Raw genomic sequence first — 23393 nt, 5'->3', positions numbered from 1 at the left:
CAAAAAGGTAACGTGCTGGCGAAGTGCGCAACATCATAATTGGACTTGTCTATCAATTCAAAATCTGCTCGGAGGTTCGGTTGTTAATGGTGTACACAGTTACAGTAAGTCTTCGGTGGAATGTTTATTCTGCAAAGAAAACTGTTTCTGAATGTATGGAACTGCAAGCCACTTGTGACATAAAATGATGGAAACACTGAATTTCAAAGAAGATATTCCTGGAAAACCATGCATTCTAATAATTATCAGCCAGCTTTCTTTAACCCAGTACACTGAGCGAACATACAAGATCTGACTTCAGTAATTTTGGAAATACCATGCCATTGTCGCTGTACTGGTGACTTGGCCATTTAGTTCTTTGGAGTTTCCCTCTCCGGTGACTTGGACCAATGGTATTTACAGCGGAAACGCTTCCTGTGCATGTCACGTACCTTAAACGGGCGCTCCAAGTCTTTTTTTGTCCAGCGCATCACGATCAATCCGGTGGTTACCAAGGCGACAAATAGCCAATACGTAAAACTAGTGTAGTTGATCAGGGTACCAACATCCGGGTACAATCCATAAAGTGCAGTAAGGATGCCCTGAAATTTTAAATACGTGACATATGTTAAGAAATTGAGAGAGTCATGCTCCAACTGAAATGTACCATGCAAGCTTTCCATTTACTTTTGATAAACACAGTATCAAGAATATTCCAGCTTTACTGATGACGCCCTCGTATTCTGAAACGAAAAATATAGCTCTCTTTTGGCAAGTTACATGCTTGTCGATTGTTTTGCTAGCTTCTGTTCGTTGTCATAATTATTGAGCTGTAAATCAGATATAAATATTGAACTAACTATTGTGAGTAATGCTGGCAGCGGTGTTAAGAACTTGACGTAGACCATACCTAATAAGTGGGGGAAAAAACCATCTCGTGCTCCGACAAATGTCAGCCTGTAGAAATAAAGTGATAACTTTATCTATACATAACAATTAGTGTATTTGAAGAAAAAGCAAACCTATGAGTTATGTTATGTGAGCGTGGCTACATATCAAGACAAAGTTATGGTACTTTGCGATATACAAGGGGTCCCTGTCAGGAATATCTTGGCCCCACTATACCCTATGAATCCTATACCTGTCTAGTTCCTTGTTCATGACGCAAAAAATATTTATTCCACGTTCATGACAAAACCCATGGTCTAATGCTCTAAGGGGATTGCACAAAAGTCCGTCCCAAGGGGTAGAAGTGGGGGTAGGGGTGTCTTGATCTCAGCTCAAGGTTCTTCTTGCTATGGTTTATTTTATTTTAATACGTTTGTTTAGCTAATATAGGTTTATACTTCAAACCTTTGGTGTCTTGGTCTTGTATTAACACTGGTTTTGTAACAATTTCTTTTTCTTCTTGGTCGTGTCACCCTATTTGTCCTTTGAAAATCTTACGCGAAGTTTTGTCACTGTGTTGCGTCTATTATCTGAAGAATTTGATTGCCTAATGCGAATAACTTGCTGGCGGCGTTCATTGTTGACTTTGTCAAAGTTGATCCAGTTGTAATCAGTGACAGCATCCACAGATTAGTAACTTACACCTGCTTGCTTTAGCGCATTAGGCAATCAAAGTCTTCAGATAATATATGCAGCATGGGGATAAAAACCTTTACGCAAGATTGTCAGGGGCACCAAAGGTTGGTAGAATAAACCTTTATTAGTAATACAACAAAACACTTACCCCCCCCTGGGGACGGACATGTAGGCGACCCCTAGTGTAAGACTACAGCCCTTGGCACTGTTATCTGTCATCGGAGGTGATCAGCTTAATGGTGATAAGAGATAGAGAGAAAAACATATTCTCACCTCGATAGAGCAAGCGACTGACCATTTGCAGCTCCAAACGTGGACAGTGCCACTGCCACGGGCATTAGCCAAGACCAATTCCCAAGCACTTTGTCACCATAAGTCTGTGAGAAACGCGCGTTCGGAATTTAGAAGAATTTAGATGTTGACTTTGTCATTTCTTGCTATACTAGAATTTGCCACAGGAACAGATATTAGGATCCTCAAATTTTCAAAATATGTTGCCAATAATGATGGCTCATTTTGAAGCGCTTGGAATAAGTAAAGTTTCACCGTCTTAGTTTTTTGATAGTCTCATATTCTCCATAGAGTTAACGTAGGAATGGCGGCCACATTTAATTTCAAATATCATGAATATTAGGTAATTTGTTTCTCTACTGCCAACTTTGCACGGTGACCCCTGATTTTAATTTTAGAAGAGGGTGGTTGGAAGTTTCATTGAGGAAAGTTTGAGCAAACACGTCTTTCACTTTCAAGGCACGTACTACCCTAAGCTCAAGATAGGCTCATGACTGTCAAGTCTGACTTTAACCACTTAATTGAAAGTTGGTAATGATGGATAAGTTTTTCGAAGTCGAACGTTCATAGACATCATCAATCTTTCACAGTGCTTCAGAATACCAACATTACGGTCAGGTGTTTTTACTGTGGACCTATTCGTTCTGAGTGCTGTCGACTCGAAACCAGAAATCGTTGTTAGTCTTTCCCCGTTGTTGTCATGGTTGCTAAACTTACCACAGCCACCGCAGGCGACGCCAACATTTCTTGAGGGGACATGGCGGCGAAGTAGGCGATGTTAGTGAGAACGTAGATGATTGTGATGGTTATCATGGAACCGGACAAGGAAATCGGAAAATCCCTGAAATGTTAAGAAGGAACCGTGGTCATCAAGAAGCATCGTCCTGAACACCCTTTGTACAACCTAGCCGAATGGGTTTCAACTCCTGAACCTTTATCAGCCTTAAAAATTGTTAGGTAAAAAGTTTTATTGTGGAACTGCGAATAAATACTTTGTCCGGCTATGCGCCTTTTGATCAACTTAGGGACTGGTCAGTTTCTTCGGCCTGGGGGGGGGGGGCGGTGGATTTTTTTTTGCCGACGTCAAAAAGTGGCTGACCCCCCTATTCCAAATGTTGAAAACAGGGTGACCCCCCTATTCCAAATTTCGAAAACAGGGTGACCCCCCCGCACGCGACATAGGTAAAACAAAAGGTGGACATATATATATATATATATATATATATATATATATATATATATATATATATATATATATATATATATATATATATATTATATTTTACGTTTTACATATATTTTAAATAGTCATTCTATGTTTTAATGAAATTGTTGACATGTCAGTTGTAAGATAGGAATTTCAAAGTGTCAATCTTAAAGTTTGAATACAGTACATTTTGAATGAGCTGTATTTTGAATGAGCTGTGAATGTATTTCACACTTTCTATGCTCTTTAACCAGATGTCCTGAACTGTTGTACAGAAATGGATGTCAATCATTAATATCAAGAGGAAAAAGCAGTGAATCAAAAACTTTGATGGGTGTTAAGACTTGCCAACCATCCAATTAAATCTCCCGAGGAGCCATAGAGAGCTTTTGTAGCCAAATCTGATGTGCACAGTGTCTGAGAGGACCTTTGAAACCATAAAAGCACAGCTAATAATGACAAAAACTGCCTTTTTAACTGTTATTTTGTTCATAAAAAAGCATCTTTCTACAGAAAGCCTGAGACACAAAGGAAAATAATTTCATCAATGAGAAGGAAAGATATCCTGTCATGTTTCTATCTCTAAAATAAGTCACTGTATCAAATACACCCGTGGCCACTTTAGTGTTGATCAAGCCTGTCTGGTACAAGCAGAAATTCTGTCTGCAGAAGGGTGATAAAACGGTTACTTTACCCTGTATCAGTGGTGATAATGATCCTACTATCAGTACCCCATGGACACGCCGATTAGCCTGAAATTAGGGAGTGATCATAAAATACACTGTATACAAATGATGTTGACCACAACATTTGCCCTATCAGTACTCAGTATCTGCTAAAATTACAACCATTTGCAGTAATAGAGCGCGAAGCCACTGCAGTGAACTGCAATAAAACTGCTTACACTAATTAGTTTCAGCTGTAGCCGTGGCCACTTTGGTGTTGAACAAGGCTACTTGATAAAGACCAAAAAGTCTGCTTGTACAAAGGCAAAACTAGCTCTGTCTGAGGCTCGAGTTGTAAATGAGAGTTTACGATTGGCACCCTGTGTTCAAGATTAAGATACAATGTAACATTACCATGCACTGGTCCATGTACAAATCTTTTTTATTTCAACTTCCCCAGACAAACTGTCTGCATGGGACATACAATGTTGTCGACTTTGCCAGCTGGCTACAGCTGAAACTAATTAGTGTGAGCAGTTTTATTGCAGTTCAATGCAGTGGCTTCGCGCTCTATTACTGAAAATGGTTGTAATGTGTTTCAAATGTAGTCAGTGTAAGAGAACATCACACATTTTGTGTCGATTTCAATATTGCATTGAATGAATACCAACGATACTATAGCGTGTATCGCAAATGTCGTGTTCAGACTTTGTTCAGACGCGGGAATTGAGAAAATGCCACTTTGAAAATGTTAGCGATTAAAATAAATTACAGACATCGCCTGTCTTGAATGCAACACTTTCGAAATAAACATTCACTTGCACTAAGCCATGTTTCTTTCCTAAAAACCGTGAATAAAACTCCACTTTCACTTGGTACGAGAGAAAAGGTAAGAGTAAAGTACAGTCGGGGTAGCGTTTTACATGTACATGTATTCTCATGTCTGTAACCATGAACAACACTTTTCTCATCCCGGTTGAAGGGAACTTGTCCTGATACATATACATCTCTTCCAAACTTTTCTGGCTCCCTCCACGCTTATCTTAAAACGCTTGGTTGTTTCTTTGTAAGCTCCTCATGGTACCTCGCTAGGTGCCGGATTGCCACCACAATCTCTTATATTTTGAACAATCAAGCTTGCTACGTCCTCACTGAAGGATTTGCCCCTATGATATTCGCGACCGTTGTTATTGATGTTCATTGTCGGAGTGCAGACTTACAGCGTGTCTACTACAGTGCAGTGTTGTGACCGATTTGAATTGGGCAGGCGAGACATTTTAGTAGAACGTTATCTCAATCCTAACAGTGGGGTGCCGATAGTGAACCTTACATTCATTACACCGATCACCACTTTGTTTCGTTTATACAAACAGAATTTCTGCTTGTACCAGACAGGCTTAATCAACACTAAAGTGGCCACGGGTGTATATATATTGTGAAATAATAGTGCATGTTGCTTTCTCATACTGAATTCTCATAGAGAGAACAGAAAAGTATCAGGAATTTGTCATGCTTTTCATATGAACTGCAGATTTCATAATGGTACACTTTCACTTAGCAAACATCAAGATATCTCTGGCATATATCTCTGATTTATTAAAGTATGGCGCCCAAAGGGCGCGCCGAAAAATATGAAACATCCTGATATCTCTGATGTATATGCCTTGTATATTAAAGTCATGCACCTGAAGGGCGTGCTGAAAAATGTCTGATATATTAAAGTAATGAGCTTGAAGAGCACGCTGAAAAATATTAGACATACAGGTATCTCTGATATATGTATGCTTGATATGTTAAAGTTGGGCGTGCTGAAAAATATGACTGATTATTAAAGTTACGCGCCCGAAGGGCGCGCCGAAAAATACAACTGAATGATGAAATTTGTGGCTGACACTAGCATTTTAGGCAATGATGAGCCTGTGTCAAAATTCAAAAACACACTGACCCCCCTATTGGGCATTTCAAAAACATGGTGACCCCCCTATCACCAAAGTCAAAAACAGGGTGACACTCCCCCCCCCCCATGAATCCACCGGCCCCCCAGGCTGAAGAAACTGACCAGTCCCTTAACCATCACATTACGCGTACCAAATTATGGTTGTGTACGTGGAATGTGCGAGGTCCATCGCCCCAGACTGTTTACCCAAATTTCATCGATAGTAATTAAACATCAACTAGCCCGTCTCTTCATAAAGGAACCGGAGGTTTTATTTGTTTTACAAAATAGGGCTAATTCAGCACACCTACTTATGGTTCAAAACTTCTCAACATCACTTGACCTTACGTATACGTATTGCAAATACGAAAAAATGATTGCATCAGCCATTGAGAGGGTTGATAAGTCGTGGACTGACTGGACGCATAAATTGACTCCAAACACTTCCTTATTGAAAACCATTAAATTGAGTCTTTCTCCACAGTTCCTGTACTGATACTGCTGAATCGGCGACAATCATTTTGGTTCGGTAATTTAGTCGAACCAATGAAAAGGCCATTCGTATCGTGGTTATCTTCACAAACGCATACAATGAAACAGGAGGATTGGCAATACAATCGCTTAAATTCGAATACAAATCTAAACAATTAACCTTTTCGGATCTGTCATTTCTTCCGTAATAGCGTTCAGACAGGACCTGAAAATAACAAAATAATTCATTTTACTGATATGAGTAGTAGTGACAGACTGAAATTAAACACCTGGGGGAGAAAAGGGAGAAAAAGGCCCGGGCGAACTGTGGTGCACATCTGATCGATCTGGATGGATAGAAAATGGGAGGAATCGGGAAGAAAACGGGGACTCACAAAATTATGAATTAAAAATCGGCTAAAATTTTCTCCTATATTCAGGTTAGGGCTATCAACTTTGTTACTTAGTTTCGAGATACTGTGAAAATATCTTTGAAAGTGAGAATCTCATCATTATTCATGCACTTAGCTTGTATTCGAGTTTATACAGACATAGCTCTCCCCCCCCCCCCCCCCAAAAAAATACATTTGGTACCGTTTTCACAGATTACAAGCACCGATTTGTGCGGACAATATTCCCATTGTGTTCGATAGGACAGTTTGCATTTAACGCGATTAAAAAAAATAATCGTAGATGAAACGACAAGGGAATAAAGACTTTTCCGTATTTCCGATAACGTTTATTCATTACTTTCTACTTCCGTCAAAGTATTCTGTCTGTTGAGTTTTTTGGTTCAACCTCATTATACAGTGTTTGCTCTTACCATCCAGCATAGGCGAAGAGACCGTTGTAGAAAGCAATTGAGACCCGTGAAACGCTTGTGCCAGGACCGTCGAAGGTTAAGTATTCCGTGTTACCTGTGTGGAAATATCGAATTTAAAGGGACACGTTTTTTTATGTGTACTAGTGGTGAAAATTTCGACTTCGTATAGATATTCATGATCAAAGTGTGGGATAATTGTCGTGATTTATTTTCAAATCGACAGAGGCTGATAGTCTAGCCATTCAAAAAATGTTGACTTGGGCAACGACAAGAAAAGTGATAAGCCAATGCTGTTTCTGGTGGACCGTGCGTATAGAGGTAACTTCGGGATCAAACTTTGAGCAACTCTGAAGATATCCAAGTCAAGGAAATAAGTCTGTAGATCACTTCTGAAATTATGGTCGTTTGGATGAAATAGCCGAATAAGTTGCCAGAGACCAAATTTATTAGAGATAGGTTAATAGAATCTATGGCATCGGTGTCATCTAAGGCTATTTGTCACACGATCTAGGTGGTGGTGGTGGTGGTGGTTATGATTGGCTGGTAGTGGTGGAGACGAGGACGACACTCACCTTGGATAAGTAAGACTATACCAGCGATAATAATGATCAGTAAACCAAGCACTTTGGCGATAGTACACACAATTTGCACCCATGCAGCACCAACTACTGTAGCACAGTTGTAGAAGAATATGACAACTGCAAAAACAAAGACAAAATTTGGACTCAAACTTCTGTAAAAGGACAATAGATAGATGACAAAATCCCTACTTTTTGCAGCATATCTGTGAAAACGGCAGAAATGGCAATGTAGCGCTAACTTCGGTTCGATGCAAAGAGTCAGTCATTATATCTTCTTGATTTTTTACGCTAGCTACCGTTTGAAATGCAATTTTCCAAGTGAGGGGCCTACAGACTTATAATAAGCCTTAGCTGGATTTGACTTGTCAGGGCGTTCTCTGCTATTTTGCCCTAAGGAAGCTAATATTTGGTGTAATGTCAGTGTTTTCAAGTTAGAGTATTAAGATGTGAAATACACGTTAGTGGACCACAAGTTATGACATTACCGCTTTTCATATAAGCTGTGATAGGTTATGCTACCATAGAGCGACCATCACCAAATTTTCTGATGCAATATTCGCTCAATACATCAGTACAGCAAAATTTTGCATGTTTCTTGAACGAACTGTGCATACATCTGCCAGGGCGAATGCAACCTGATTTCTTGTCATGAATAAAAAGTGTGGTTTCACACTCTCTTTGGCCCCAAACTGACATATCTTGCTAACTGCGAGCTATAATCTTCCACACCAGACATATTACTTGTAAACAATGCTTATCTGTTAGAAGCTGGGTCCCTTGAAGTCGTGAACTGTACTGCAACTTTGGGAAGACGTGCGATGTCGCCAAAGTTGGAATTTTAACCAGCTTCTTGTCGTGACTGGTACGTTTGTGAAGAAATAGATACCGGTAATCGTCGACTGTATTGAATTTATCGTATGATTGATTGTGACATCTCGATTGCATTTATTCGTAATGATTAACGACGAAGATAAAAACAATATTCTCGAAATTAACACTCGATTCTTGTAAAACAAAGAAAACGCTGTGAAACATAGCAACAGATGCTCATTGGAGTTTATCGGTAGTTTCACTTGGCTGGCATTTTTTGAAATCGCCACAGATGTAAGAAACCTGCAAACTGATCTTCCGAGAGTCCCGCCCGCACTTATCTCATCTTAGCACACTATCGGTTGTAAAACTGCGTAATGCCACCAAACATGAACGTGCTGGAACGTGCAAATTTCGAAGATGCGCTGTTGTCTTGCGTGAATAATCAATGGAATGAAACTGCTCTCGGTTTCTTGGACAATCGAGAAAACTACACAGTCCTGAATTATCGTATGTGCCTTTCCATGTTAATGTTCTGTTATTTTTTAAAATTATTTCCATGGTGATATGAAAAGTGGATAACAGTTAGATAAAAAGGTTAATGGTGTCGATGGAATTTGACACCATGCACTTTTTATTAAGATAGATAAATGCCAGGGATATCATCGTTGGAGCAACCGAGTTGAGTCACGTGAAGATACTTTTCAAAGCAAGCAATGATTGCATCAGCACAACAGAAAAGCGGATGTTTGTCTCAGAAGAATCGGATGTAGGTCTGGCAATTTTAAAAACTGACAACTTTCGTACATTACTTATGTGCGAAACGAGATGTCAAATCTACGGGCCGTGGCGCACGACAGACAGAAGTCGTCAGCTCTACTTCGAATAGCGTGCGCAGTTTCGCACCGACTAAGCACTAGTGAAATACTATGGTTACGCCATGGCAGGTGTGTAAACTCAATCAAAATTCCGATTTTGTTTTGCGATCTTGTTTTTATAATAAAACCTAACCTGTCGGCAGTTTAACTTCAAAATATCTCAGCAATTTATCATGTTTGGCGGAAGAAAAATTTACAATTCCGTCGACGGATTTTCGCACTTCCAAACTTCTGTCTTCGGAGGGCGTGAGGACGGAACTTATGATTTTCACATGTCATGAGCGTGTTTTATTAGCCATAATCCCTTAAAAGAGCACACATCTCGGACTTTTAAAGACTTTAACTTGCGGTCAAAGTTTTCGTAAAGAAACTTTAAACCATTTCCATTCGAATTCAAGAATAGAAATTGGGGATTCCTGTGCAAGCTTTGATGCTAGAGAAACAAATTACCCGATATACATGGTAATATCAACGATTGACATTAACAATTGAATGGTTATACCTTTTTTAACCCTGCGGGAAATGTTTTTTTTTTCTTCACAAAATGAGCCGGTGAAAACTTTTATCATCGCACCCGGTGAGCTTTAAAATGAGCCCCCCTCAAGCAGTAGACCAAAAAGGCTATGTAAAAGTTTGAGAGTCCGAATATTTGCCCCTTGGGCGCATTCCACCATACCATAAAGTAATTTCGGATGCAACAACAGAAAACAAAACCATGATCCACTGTACATGTAACATCAAGAGTTGATAATGAACAATCCATATAACAAGACAAATTGGTGGACTTAGTGCGCCCGTTCTAATGTATGAAGATTAGATCACATAATTGATTTTTGCCCTTAGGTAATTAATTACAAAATGTTTCTTGTATACGCCTACTAATAAGGATGTAAACAAGACAATTAATAAGGAACACCTGTTTTGAACTATATCAATAATGTGTTGTGACATAATGAGTTAAATTACATAAATTTTCGTCTTTAGCTGACTAATCGAGCTGCAAAACTTAAATACTATTAAGGTTTGACATGTATGTGTGTTGGATTACAGAATAAAACCACTTAAAAAAGACAATTTCATGTGTCAATTTATTAATATTGTCCACATGGTCTGCTTTGACTGTTGACTTGAAGAAACAAAAACAAATTGTCTTTGTAATTGATGAAATAACTAAACTGGAGAACGCAAAACAAATACAAAAGTCAGCAATTATGTACTTGTGCTATGTATGCACGTACACCCGCGTTGTGAAGATATTTTATATCAAAAGGTGGAACAGTTACTGATCTTCTGACAGGATGGGTTAGTCCAAAGTCAAATTCATTAAAATGTCATTAATATTCTGCAATGTTTTCTTCTCTGTGGGCCCGTTACCAAAACAGGGCCCTAATTTACGTTAGGCAGTGGTTATACGTTCTCACTGCCATAACATTGCATCAGAATTTAAATTGAGAAATTGATGTGTGCAATGGTGCAATCTGGTGCAATCTGAGAGGTGTTTCAATTTGTTTTTTAATAAGTAAAACTTTTAGAGAATGACGTAGGACATCCCTAAGGGGTGAGCACGAGAGATGGGTGTCCCTCTCGCATCGAAAATTTTAGAAATCTATGTGTGCAATGGTACAGTCTGAGAGGTGTTTAAATTTGTTTTTAATAAGTAAAACTTTAAGAGAATGACGCAGGATATCCCTAATGGGTGTCCCTCTCGCATCGAAAAATTTATGTGTGCAATGGTACAGTCTGAGGTGTTTAAATTTGTTTTGCACAAGATAAAACTGTTTGAAAAGGACACTGAACATTGATATTTTTATTACATTTTTTTCATGATCAGTGTTTAAGTCACATTATTCAGCAAACAATGACAATACATTTTGTACATGGTAAAAACAGTTCTAAGTTCGCATGAGATTGCAGATCAAAGAATATGCACGAAAGGCAAATTTACAATTTTATTGTGTCATTTGCAAAATGTTACATTGCTGTAAATGATATTAACGGACCAACAGTCAGAGTCAGTATTTTTCTTAAACCATTATTTGTTTTGCAACTTTGAAATTTTACAGCCGGAGAAATGACCTCGCCAGCCGTGCAATTTCTCCGGCTGCAGGCTTCTGCTGAAAGCCTGAACAGTATGGTTAAATGTCAAAATGAATATTGAACTTAAATCAAATAAAATATATGTTTCTGTGATAATAAAGTATTAATTCACAACAGTTCAGTTTTGTCTTAGATTCCGTGCACTTATGGTATCTGCTGAGAGTATGACGTCATATATTCATTATTTATAGGAGAAAGTATACTTTATCAGATAATCCTTTTATGCATAGAATGCGTTTTATGCATTTTATTCATATGGAACTTTGTTCTTGCAATAATTGTGTTTATCAAGAGATTGTAAAAACTTATGTCACAGAAGACAGAGAAAATAAACAAGACAAAGAAACAAACTTGATTTAAAGATACAAGAAATCTCTATTGCTCAGGTATTTTCGGAATATTTTTCTCGCAATAAAGGATGGGGTTGTTATCGATGCAATCCAATTGTGTATACTTTGTAGAATTAGCTTTCTTTACACAAGTTCCCTATAGAATAGAGAGTAGATGTTTCTCATGCTTAATTTATCAGGACACACTGAAAAATTGCTCATTTAGAATTAATAGTCAATATACTTGGTATACATTCATATCAAATTGTAGTTTTTTATAAAATTGTACTATTTATAATCTATTGTATTTTTCATTCTTGTCTACTATTTCTCTATCATTTCATTACTGCACTAAACGCTTTAGTACATTTCCCAAAAATTTAGAATCCCCCTCCGACCCCTCCGGCCGTAAATAATGACAGCTCCCTCGTTTCTGAGCGTTTCTGACGCAATCCGATATAATCAGATGGAACTCAATATTTTGATGGAGTCTGATGCAATCGATTGGCTAATAACTTATCAAGGTGGCGACACCTTTGCCATGGACACAAGTCACCTCAAACTAAGTGGCGTACTTATACAGTGCCGCGATGTATCTTTTAAATGGCAGACAATTGCCCTTATGTCTGGACCAAGCATGGCCATGTGAGTTGGAGAAGCCCTTTGAAGCAATAGACTATTATCACTTGACACTAATCGCTACCAGTAAAGAGATTATAATCCAGTGAACTTCTCGCTTATTTTCATTAATGAAACACTTACTTCCTTTACTATGGCCATTCTAGTACTACATCGAAACAGTTAGCTGGAAGTGTGGTAAAATGCCACGGTGCAAAATGATGGTGGCTTATGAACACAATACTCGCTTCATAAACAAGAAAGAATTAAATTTTCGGAAAAACATCTAATAGTTTATAGGACCCTCTAAGTTTCGCAATACTCCGTTGGTATGTTGCTTGACTGTGTAGATTGATGTTGAAGTTTGTGGAGTACACGATGTTTTCACCTTCTTTCTTTTGTGAAAATCGATTTTTTTATTTTTCCTACAAAATAGATATAGGCCACTTTGAACAATCCGTGGCATTTTCAGGCCAACCGAATTTGAATGTCAAAATCGAAGAAGGAATTCTGAAATATCGTCATATTTCTTTCCGTGATTGTCGTTTTTAGAGTTGGCATTTCCAACATCGGATTTTACATGTAACGCCGTGCATTACGCGGCCAGCTTATATTTGATGATGATATTAGAGAACGAAACGCATATTAGCTCAAAATCCAGCACATATGCAATGTTCGCACGAAACAAGTGAGATGGTGTAAAGACCATCGCTTGGCAATATGCTAGGAATAAATCGAATATCAAAATTTGGTGTAGAACAGGAAGTCAATTCATTTGTCAATGTTTCATTTGTAAAGGCGGAGCCTCCTTTTAAAAGGGCGCGAAGCCGTGGTTGCGTTCACTGTGTAAGTGGATACCAAATACGCAACACGCGGGCACACGCTCCAGAAAATGCCAGTTTTAGTTTTTTCCGGCCGCAACAGGGTAGAAAACTACCAAGCAGTCAGCGCGAAGCTGCTTCCGATCAAACTATGTGGTTATATTCAAATTCTAACTGGAAGACGATTTTTTTAGGAAATTCGAGCGTTGGTGTTGGGGAATCAATGACCGCTGACGATTTGAACCGACCGTCAATCAAACGCTAACCTTGTATAAACTCTGCTTGCAGGATTAGCAAAAGGAGCCAAAAGGTTGAGATCAGTTTGTGTAATTAATGTTATAGAAATCAAACATCATACTGGCCAAGTGTTTGACTGGGAGGAGAACTCCACTAATGCGAGAACCTGGAATAGAAAATTGCGGTTTTAATGTTGACTTTGACCTGGCGTCACAAGTCGAACGACTATGATGCCAAACAAAATAAGGCAGTATTGCTGAAGGCAATGAGTACTTGGGCCTTGATAGAGTAATTTTGAGGACAATATATACTACTATTCAAATATGGTCTTGAATTTCCTCCTGTCAATTAGGCATTTGATTAACTGGTTATTAAACGAAGCAATGGCATGACAACGGCAAAATATGTCTAGCAACTTTTGTGGAGTTTGAGGCAGGGGTTCTTTATTTATAGTGAAAATTGCTTAAACTCCTTAAATATTCAAATACAGCAAATTTCTTTTGTTCTCGATGGTAGATGTCTAATATTTAGATGGGCATATTTAGATTTCTACCCTATAGTTATCCCTATATACAAAAATCGGACATCCAGCTCTATTGGCTTGCTCAGAATTAGATATGTGCATAATTAATGAGGTACAATATGTGGTGTCATAAGGTGTCCAATCATACCAAATATGAAGGGTGTAGCACTTGTGGTTACTGAGTTGTGGACAATATCTATTGAGGTCAAAGGTCATTGGGGTCACGTGACATTTTGTCAAAATAATTGTATTGCTAAGTTATTCCTATATACCAAAAATCAGACCTCTAGCTCTATTGGCTCGCTCGCTTGAAAACAATCTCATAAACCTGGCCATATGGGCAACTGTGTATGGGCAGCTGGATGCTTGACTTCCCGGAGAAGGCGAGCTGTCACGTTCAAGCTCAGGATTATTTGTCGATCAAATTTCAGTAAATTTACCTTACCTAGATGAAATTTTGTCTATAGGCTGAAATTTCGCCGAATTTTGACGAAATTGCATCGATTTTTCAGGTTCATATCCGACATTTTTGAGTTTTGAGTGCAGACAGAAATAAGTTTTGAGGCAACATGGCTGCGACCCCATGTTGACCCCGGTATCTGCTAAAGTGCGGGTTGCGGGCTACGGGCTGCGGGTTTTAGAATTATGGCTAGATTTCTAATATATGTAATATGGCATTTAGTATATAAGAAATAACACCTTTAGAATGTGTCTATTATAAATAATGATGATCAGGTCTATCGTACAGTATCCCTTTTCCTGCGAAGTCCATATTTCACCATCAGGTCAAGATGGTTAAAATTAATGAAACACTACTATATGGTGTATTTTAACGTAATACTGTATATTTGAAGGCTGTTGAAAACATCAATGCTGTAAACTTGATTTTTTGGACTAAAGATGCCATAACAGACCAAACCAAATGGGTGAAAATACGTTATGTTTCTGAAAAAAATCAAAATCTGCTAAACTAAAAGCGGCGATTTCGAGGACCATTTATTTATTCCGAGCTGCCTGGCCATTACAAATAATTAGGGATCTGAATCAATTTTCTTTCTTGCCATGGATGTGAGTGAGAAATATACGTAATACCAGACTGACAAAAAAAAAATCGCGCCTCGGAAATGTCGCCACTTATCGCGGAATGAAAATTGTTACATTTCTAGTATCAGGCCATAGGAAGTAAATTCTTTGTAATGCATCTATTCACAATTCGGTTCCAGGGCAACTCATACAGAAAATTAAACAATGCCTAGTTAAATGCAATGCATAAGGAAAGATTTGACTTAAAAAGCGTAGACGTGATGTGTATTGTAAATGCCGTGTATTTTTCATGAAATCTTTAAAAAGAAAAAGACGTACAGCAAAGGACTTAGTTTACTTTGCCGTTTCGGTTCAAGCGAGGTCGCGACCTCAAAGAACGACATTCTGCTAACATTTTCGCGAGAATTTCAGTCGGAAAAACACGCCGGTGCGTTGCCTTATTTTCAGGAATCGATCTAATAGGAATATTTTTGGATGAGTTTGTGTTCTGCAGCTCTCAAATAATTATCTCCTAATATCATGAACGTATGACTTGCACCTGCAGTATGATAGTGCTCCATGCCGGTATGCCCCCTTCAAGCATTTGATCCAGCGTGACTTTGAAAAGTTTCCTAGGACTATAATCGCGTTCACCACAATAAATTATTTGAAACGGCGTTGAAAACGATTTCGAAAATTGTGCTTTTATCGGCGGTTGAACTAATCTGAAGTGTGAGAAGGGCGAAAATGATATCAAAAAACACACATTTTTTCATGCCCGCAACCCGCAAAATAGCGCATCCGGTTGACCCCTAGCCCTGCGTACGATGCTATGTGCTACAGCTAACACACAGCATCGTACGCAGGGCTAGCGAGAGAGTTGCCGACATCGACGGTTATTTACGAGAAGTGAATAAAAGACTGTCATTTTTGGAAGCGATCGAGTAGCTGAGGTAGGCTGGGATACGACTTGGGCCCAAGAACGCTGAATTTCGGCAGTAATTTGGCTTTTTACGTGAAGTCCCAAAATGGATTTGAAGTCACCGACCCTACGTACGGGTCTTTGCAGGGCTGTGGTGAGCGGGGCGATTAGCTGTAGCGGAACACACAGCATCGTACGCAGGGCTAGTTGACCCCAAGTGAAAATGTGTTCGCGATCAAATCTTCCTATATTTTTTTCAGAATTTTCGACAAAATCATTGCTTCTTAAATCTTTTGTAAAATATAAATACTAAGATAAAAATGCGATGTGCCATGTCTCCAGATTTCTAAAACATCGTTCGTTGACCGTTCGACGGAATACTCATTTCGCAAACTTGTGACGCAGTTGAAATTCAATACTGACCGCCAAATAATCTTAATGAACGAGATCATTCTAGACCCCGGTTCAAGACATCCTCCAAATTATCCAACCATTCGCGTTAGAGTTCAGCTCGCTTAGAGTATCATAACATTCTTCGGCCTTCGTTTAGATCGATCCTAATCTCTCCCATTTAGGAAAACAAATACACAAGCTACCTCGACAAAACTTCGTGCACCATCCAGGACCAAACGCACTACAAATCTGTCTTGACGTCATCATCTCCTTACATGGTAATCGGCATACCGTATTTTTTAGCAAAGGAGACACAGAATACGTCGGAGTATTCAGTTTCAAAACGTATTACATTGTGTGATGTTGTCAAAAAAAGGTAATGTTACTGCAGTGGTATAAATTACAAAACACAAAAGTTCAAATCAGTTTATTTTGGACTGGCTTTACCCAACATTTCATATTGTTTCTTATGCAGATTTGACCGCGTACTTACTGGCGACCCCTTTACATGCAAATTTTGTGTCAAATGGTGTGTTCTCCTGGAAAAACAAACGTACGATTTCTCTATGAAGGAGGCGAAATTTGCCCTCAAAACTCGAAACCACCCCTTATGGGGTGTACCTAGCTATTTTGAACGAGCTTCTCGAATCTGCAGCTCTATTTCGAAATGATGGTCTGGTTTTCCTCAGCTCAAGGATAAGTGTTCTCCATCGCTGTGGGCATTACTATTCTCAACTGGGGGTACAGTTTCCAGTCGTAATGTTTTTCATTGTGTCCGGGATATAAAACCTTTCCTTTTCAAACTTTCAGTTTGATTAACACTAGTCCACATCTTGTCAGTGATTAAACATGTTTCAAGTTTAAATGTTAAATTCTGGTCTCGAGCCCTCCTGTTCGACCAAACTGAAATTACCCCTCCCACTTTGGCTCGTCCAGTGGGTGTAGCAAGGGTCGTGCCATCGCTTAGGAAACGGAGGGTGCATTAATTGTTGCATTTCGATGCATATTTTGATTATATTCAGAAGATTTTGTGGCAAAAACTCAGATAGAGAAGCATTTATATTCACATCTCACTTATTCATGACTGGCTGAGAGCAGCACTTCCTTAAGTTAGCATCATTACGCCATTTATTATGCCAAGAAAGATGAAGCCAAGACATTTTGCCCTCCCTGGTCTCAGCCAGAATGGTTATACCTTACAGAGTTTTTTTCCACGGAATGAAAACAAATGTACTTGGGCTGAGGCCCAAGTACAATAAGTTTTTCAGTAAATGAAAGTTTCAGTCAGGCATATTTAATTACAAACGAGTTACTCTGCTTTGTTTCCGAAACAGACGGCACATGGTCACCATACTCCCCCGCCCCCCCCCCCCATCATCCCAATAGAGCTGTTTATTGAGTTGCGTTTGCCAGAGTGGACAAAGTTTCAGGGTAACTACTTTTCGGCTAGATGCGTTCCTTGTTCAGAATAAAAAATTGATGGGGGTTGATAAAGACGTAATTAATTTGCAGTTCTCTACAGCTCGATGTCTTTTTTTACTTTCTTTTTTCACTTTTTCCGTGATCAAGAAGTGCCTTTATGTAACTATCATCGACTGACAGCCGTTCTAGATCCATAGCTATCCTTGTGCCAGACTTTCAGATCAGCCTCAGGCTGAGTTAACAGCGGCTCAGCATAGATACTAGCTTTGCAGTTTTATCAGAAAGCATCACAAGGGCAGGAAGGAGCGCGCTTTTTGCATGTAGACACCAGCTATTGAGGAAACCGTCGACAGTATAGGCGCGGATGGATGTTTTGTCTAAAATGTATCAGTCTCAGTGAGACGGGATTATCGCTAAAAATATAACATTGTTGGGTCCGAACCAATATCGAAAATCGCATATCCGAATGTATCATATTGCAATATTCGATCTTGTTGCGCGCATAAGACAGAACACGTCGCACATGAGCAACTACTTCATGCGCAATATTGGTAGTCAACACTCGTAAATATCAATTTAAAGCCGTGTCCACACAAATGTTTTTCTCTTTCCAAACTTGAAAAATGCCTGGCCGCAAAATATATCGCGCACCTCGCGCAATTTAAATTTGCGAATTCGTTCACAAAATCGCAGCAGTTTATGTAAAATTAGCTTGTAAACGTCATTTCCTTGGGTCTGAAATCTGTGACAAATGCAATTTAGACATAATTTATCATGTCTTTCTCTGATTTCAACATCGAAATATGGTTGGCCTAATAATGCCACTTTGAACGACAAATATAGGTAAACATTTGGGATTTTGATTCTCATATGCCAAGTTGAACAACGATGCTTTAATCGATGAGTGATTTGATTCGGGGAGTTTCAAGTGGCCTATGTTGGGACAAAAATATTATAAATTTACCAGTTTCCAGGCGTATGAAGGTAAATTGACTTTACATCATAAATCGTCATTTCGTGTAAAGCACAGCCAATGATTGATAATGGTATTTCTTATTCAAAAAACACTCGTTAAGTAAGCAGAACAAAACCATGATTGAAATTATTTATCTTCTCTGTACCGTAAACAGTGCTTCTCCGTAAACACAAATGAAATGATACAGTTGAAAAACACATTGGCGCCCCTAAGCTCACATTAGAAACTCCATCCTTTGAAAAGAAGATGAAGGCAATATTCCAACACATGTACTGAACCCGTCCGGGCAGATAGCCCACATAGCCCATGTACTGGACCCAGATAATGTATACATTGGAAGTATACTATTCTATATAATTGCTTATTAATTAAGGTTTTTCGCTTCGTTTGACGTTGATAAACTCTTTGCAAGAGTCGCCCAAGTTCACGCAGATGACATCTGTGAAAGGTTAGAATCTTCTATACAATCCTGGAAAGTTTTAGTTTTCGGTAAGATCGGAAAGTCGTCAGGATGGTATACTTATGTATTATCATCGATGGCTCGTTGACGTATATTAATGATTTGGAGGTCACACGTACATGTTCTGATTAACTTACTGAAATGATAGCCCTTTTGAAGTGAAGTTGCCATGCTACCAGGAGTTAGCGTTGTCCAAGTTATTGCAGGGATTGTTACACCTCAGACAACTACGATTCAAAGTTACACCAATCATGGGATAAATACCACGACTCTATGGTCTCTGAATGTTTCTGTATTGTTATATTTCTTTACATGTTAAAACTTTGTGGTTCACCGCCAAAGAGCGTGTTGGCTTAAACCTATAACAAGAATTGACACTACGATCTTTCTAAATTGTTAAAGTGCTATTGAAAAATCCTGAAAAGGCTGGCCTTTCTTCCAATGAAATCAAGCCCCCTTGCAAAGCCAGGCGGCATTGTAGCAAATTTGCTTTACATCAGGGAGGTAGGAAAGCCCCTACCCACTTCCTTACTGCGATATACGTGGCTTTACTTGGGCAAAGGCCAACTTTTCGGCCAGTAATAAGGCATCTTTGCTTGCTTGCTTAAAATCGAGAGAAAGTGCGATTTCAGTTGTCGAACGATGTGTGCATGAATTTCGGTGGACAGGATTACAGGGTGTGGTACTAAACGTGTCTTAAAACATCGCATTGGAATAAAAGTGACTTTCCTTTGGATATAGACGATAAAACTTATCGCTTTAATGTGCAATCATTTGTTTATTTTGGGTTGGCACATATTTTGAATGGTTGTCTAAAGGGAACATCATATATAGAAATGTATATTATACGTCATCTCGTGGTCACGGTTCAATTTGTAACTACAGTCTGTCAATCAGCACCAAAGACTTAACAAACCCAAGCGGAGTTTGTCGGGGACATCACATTTGAATTGGACTTTATCTGCCAGCTAGCTGGCCACACTTCTGTTACTTGGCCAAGTAACGCTTCGGTCGTTATTTGAACACTTTCCTCGTCAACAAACATATAAAATTTGCATGTTATTGTGCGACAAAGATAGACTGTTTCATTGTGAGAATATCCGAAACCGCGTCAGAATCCGAAATGTACCTCACTCTTATGACCTAAAAAGTAACGCATGATAAACTATGCGCAGAGAGGCATGTGTGTATCGGGAGTCACGTGAATCGAATATCTATGTTATGACTGACACAAGAAGGTAACCTAGTCTTGACTTTCGCAGGGCTTGATGTTTTCAAATATCTGACGAAGCGGTAACTTTGAAGTCGTGATATCATTTTGACATTTTGTTCATGATCTTTCGTTCTGGTTTACATGTTGACGATTTTGACCTAAATCACAAAGGACTGTATCACAACATTTCGGAAAATCTATTTGCTCATGTGTAAAAATTTGACGATGTTACAAATAACACATGTTTGTAGACCACGCTGCCTTCATGCCCCTCTGTGGTGGAGGCACTGTTTCACGGAACCACGTGGCACAGTACAGTTCTCAATGAACTGTCCTGGGTGTACGTGTTTGTCTTGCTGCTGGAAAATTTTACAAAAATAATGTTCTATAACGACCTACTTTGTATTTTGCCTTGATTTTTTTTCAATAAATTCAATGATGAACTCATGTGAAGTATATGATCACCTGATAGAAAAGTTAGCCTCCTACAATTTTACGGTTAGACGGCGTAATACAGTGCGTTAAGGAGTTCACTTGATAAATGATAAAAAAGGTTATACTTTAAAGGTTTATTTACATGTAAGAAAGGCGACTCACATTAACTTAAAATATTGACCAGGTAGGTTTAGGGATTTGTTGGAACGCCTCCGACATGCAGCGCGCACAGTCACTCAAGAGATCGCGACTCCGATGTTAGCAAACACACATAGACGAATCTGATTTTTCAAACGCTTTCCTCATAATATTTCAATACTAGTGAATATGGTGCTATGGTAATTACAAAAATCACCATGGACACAATATTCATCAACACGTCCGACGTTTTCCAAGAGTGCAAAATGCACTGACGAAAACATAAGCAACCGTTACACGCTGACTTATGATGAGTCTGTGTAAAACTTTAAAAGCTTTATTTAAGTTGATGGAAAGCTGCGTGAAGCAACACAGGCGCCTGTGGGCTGGGTAGTCTGTTAGATCGATCGATTTTCCGCTCTATCTATCGATCCCGTTGTCGATTTGCCCGTCACTGCTAGGTTGCAGTGGTGGGCAGATTGACTACGGGATCGATAGATCGAGCGGAAAATCGATCGATCTAGTTCACTACCCAGCCCACGGGCGCCTGTGGAAGCAACCTGAGCCAGAAGAGATCTCCTAATCTCTGAAAGAAACGATGATTTAAAGGGAGAGGTGCAGTGTATTCAAAAGCCTTGGTCGGAACACAAGGAAAGTGACAGTAAATGTTACCTATACCATTGTTAATTATTGCAGCCTGAAGTTAGTCTTTTACTTTGTGCGTACACATGGGCAGTGGTCTTCCAATCCAGTATATATTGTGCGTTCTCTAAGAAGACGTGAACTACCAATAATTACGACTGTATTGATCTCAATTGAACAAATAACAACGGACAGAATCGTCATAATTTAACCTACAGATCAAGCAGTGTATAAATCCTTTAGTTTATCACGGTATGGTTCCATCTTTCGCGATCAGCTGCCTTTTATAAACCCATAACTCTGTAAATTGTCGGAGCGACCCCTATTTCGGATGATAAAATATCATCTGCGTATTGATAGATAACGTTACGCACCTGTATAAAAGATATTGATAATAATATGATGATAACAAAAATAATCACAGAATCCGTGGAGGATGGCATAGTCCTAACGAAAGTAAGTAAGCATTGGTAATTGTGTGAACTTACATTATGTAAATGATTTGATTTTTATAAGCATGTCGTAAGTTGTCTTTCATAAAATCCTGTGCGCAAAACTCTTTCATAAGCCTTTTTTAAGCCGAAGATTTTCCGTCCATACGCTTCTTCCTTTCCCATCATTATGGAACTAAGAAAGCCAGCAGAAATGAAATAAATCTGAGATTTCAGATTTGATAAAATTTGAATTCTCCGGGGAATATGGGCTGAGTCTGTCTCTACGGACAGTAGACAATACGTCCCGTGTGACTTTGCAGCAAACAATGTTGTGTCACGTGCTTCCATAACATACACATTCATTTCAATATACTGTATGCTTTTACTGTATTGATATGAACATGTCGTATTGGAAAATATGAAATAGTGTTCGGGGGATAAAAATCACCTCCTGTTTTAAACGGTCCGAGGGTTTTTCGAGGTCAGCACACTTTTCATATTAGTTGATCTTTGGTACCTGTTCTGAGGACCGACAGGATGATGATGCCAATTACGCCGACAGCAATGCGTTGGAGATAATTTTTGTAACCTTTTTACTGACAATATTGTACATGTACTTACTGATACACGCTTCTGAGATGAGAATTACGGCCCAGTCCGGCGGTAAACAATCTCCGTAGAACGGAACGATCACATATATCGCAAAGGTCTGTGATATAATCGCTACGTTGCCCGGTGCCACGATGAGAAAGTTGATCCAGAGCATCAGGAAGGCAAGGAAAGGCCCGAACGCCACGTTCAAGTAGGTGTACTCGCCTCCAGACTTTGTTATGGCGCATCCCAACTCTGCATAACAAAGTCCACCAAGAAATGCAGCCAAACCGCACAGTGCCCATACTATCAGAGCTGTACCGACGGATCCACTGTACTCTAAAACACCTTTAGGCGAGATGAAGATCCCCGAACCAATAATTGATCCGACTATGACAGAAATAGCAGTCACTAAGTTAATGCTCTTTTTCATCGCCACCCCCTCGTCACTGGTCTGGTCTGAGGGTTTTGCGTCACTACCATCGGTATAATTTTCGACGCCACCCCCCTGGTTGTATCTTTGTCGGATCTCATAGTCGGACTCCATCGTCATTGCCGGATTGTCGGTCATCGCTAGTGTTTTTACCGGCTAAAAGTTGCGATGATTTAACTGAATGTCTTCTCTATGACATATATTTGTCGTCGGCAGACACGGCCTGGCTCCGGTAGTTCTGGCGAGTATGGGCTATCGCGTGTGTGTCGATGAGACTGGTTGCATGGTACAGTTAAGACTAACATTAAATAAAACTAACAGGTCATTTTAATGTTTAACAAGTGTAATTATTTGGTTGACAATATTGCATGTGACTTCCTTGATTTGACTGTTGAAATTATTGATCCAATGATTACCATAGAATTAACCTGTGTGGACCCGTAGGCCTGTTTTAACTAATC

General features: G+C 39.2%; 2 protein-coding genes across 2 annotated transcripts in view; both read right to left on the bottom strand.

The window, feature by feature from the left end:
• Window positions 1-23393, bottom strand: part of LOC139135269 (Y+L amino acid transporter 2-like) — a 69630-nt gene that overhangs the window by 717 nt on the left and 45520 nt on the right. The window contains exon 8 of the mRNA XM_070702572.1: window positions 432-581. Within this exon, the coding sequence (XP_070558673.1) occupies window positions 432-581 (150 nt within the window). The remainder of the gene's footprint in view (window positions 1-431; window positions 582-23393) is intronic.
• On the bottom strand, window positions 756-23211 carry LOC139136000 (Y+L amino acid transporter 2-like). Its single transcript, XM_070703820.1, has 7 exons — window positions 22530-23211; window positions 7529-7654; window positions 6957-7050; window positions 6315-6359; window positions 2572-2695; window positions 1837-1940; window positions 756-936 (listed from the first exon to the last, which is right to left on the bottom strand). Exons 1-7 carry the CDS (start codon window positions 23068-23070, stop codon window positions 756-758), a joined length of 1215 nt encoding a protein of 404 aa, XP_070559921.1. The 5' UTR covers window positions 23071-23211.

This window comes from Ptychodera flava, chromosome 6 (genome assembly GCF_041260155.1).
Source record: "Ptychodera flava strain L36383 chromosome 6, AS_Pfla_20210202, whole genome shotgun sequence".
NCBI lineage: Eukaryota > Metazoa > Hemichordata > Enteropneusta > Ptychoderidae > Ptychodera > Ptychodera flava.
The sequence above is the reverse complement of the archived record's forward strand: the minus strand, read 5'-3'. Positions and strand labels throughout refer to the sequence as shown.

Coding starts and splice junctions, on each gene's coding strand:
- LOC139136000 (XM_070703820.1), bottom strand. CDS start 23,070: ATGACCGACAATCCGGCAATGACGATGGAGTCCGACTATGAGATCCGA. Junction 7,655..22,529: donor CATCTCAGAAGCGTGTATCA/GTAAGTACATGT, acceptor TTGTTTTTGCAG/TTGTCATATTCTTCTACAAC. Junction 7,051..7,528: donor TATAGTCTTACTTATCCAAG/GTGAGTGTCGTC, acceptor ATTTCCACACAG/GTAACACGGAATACTTAACC.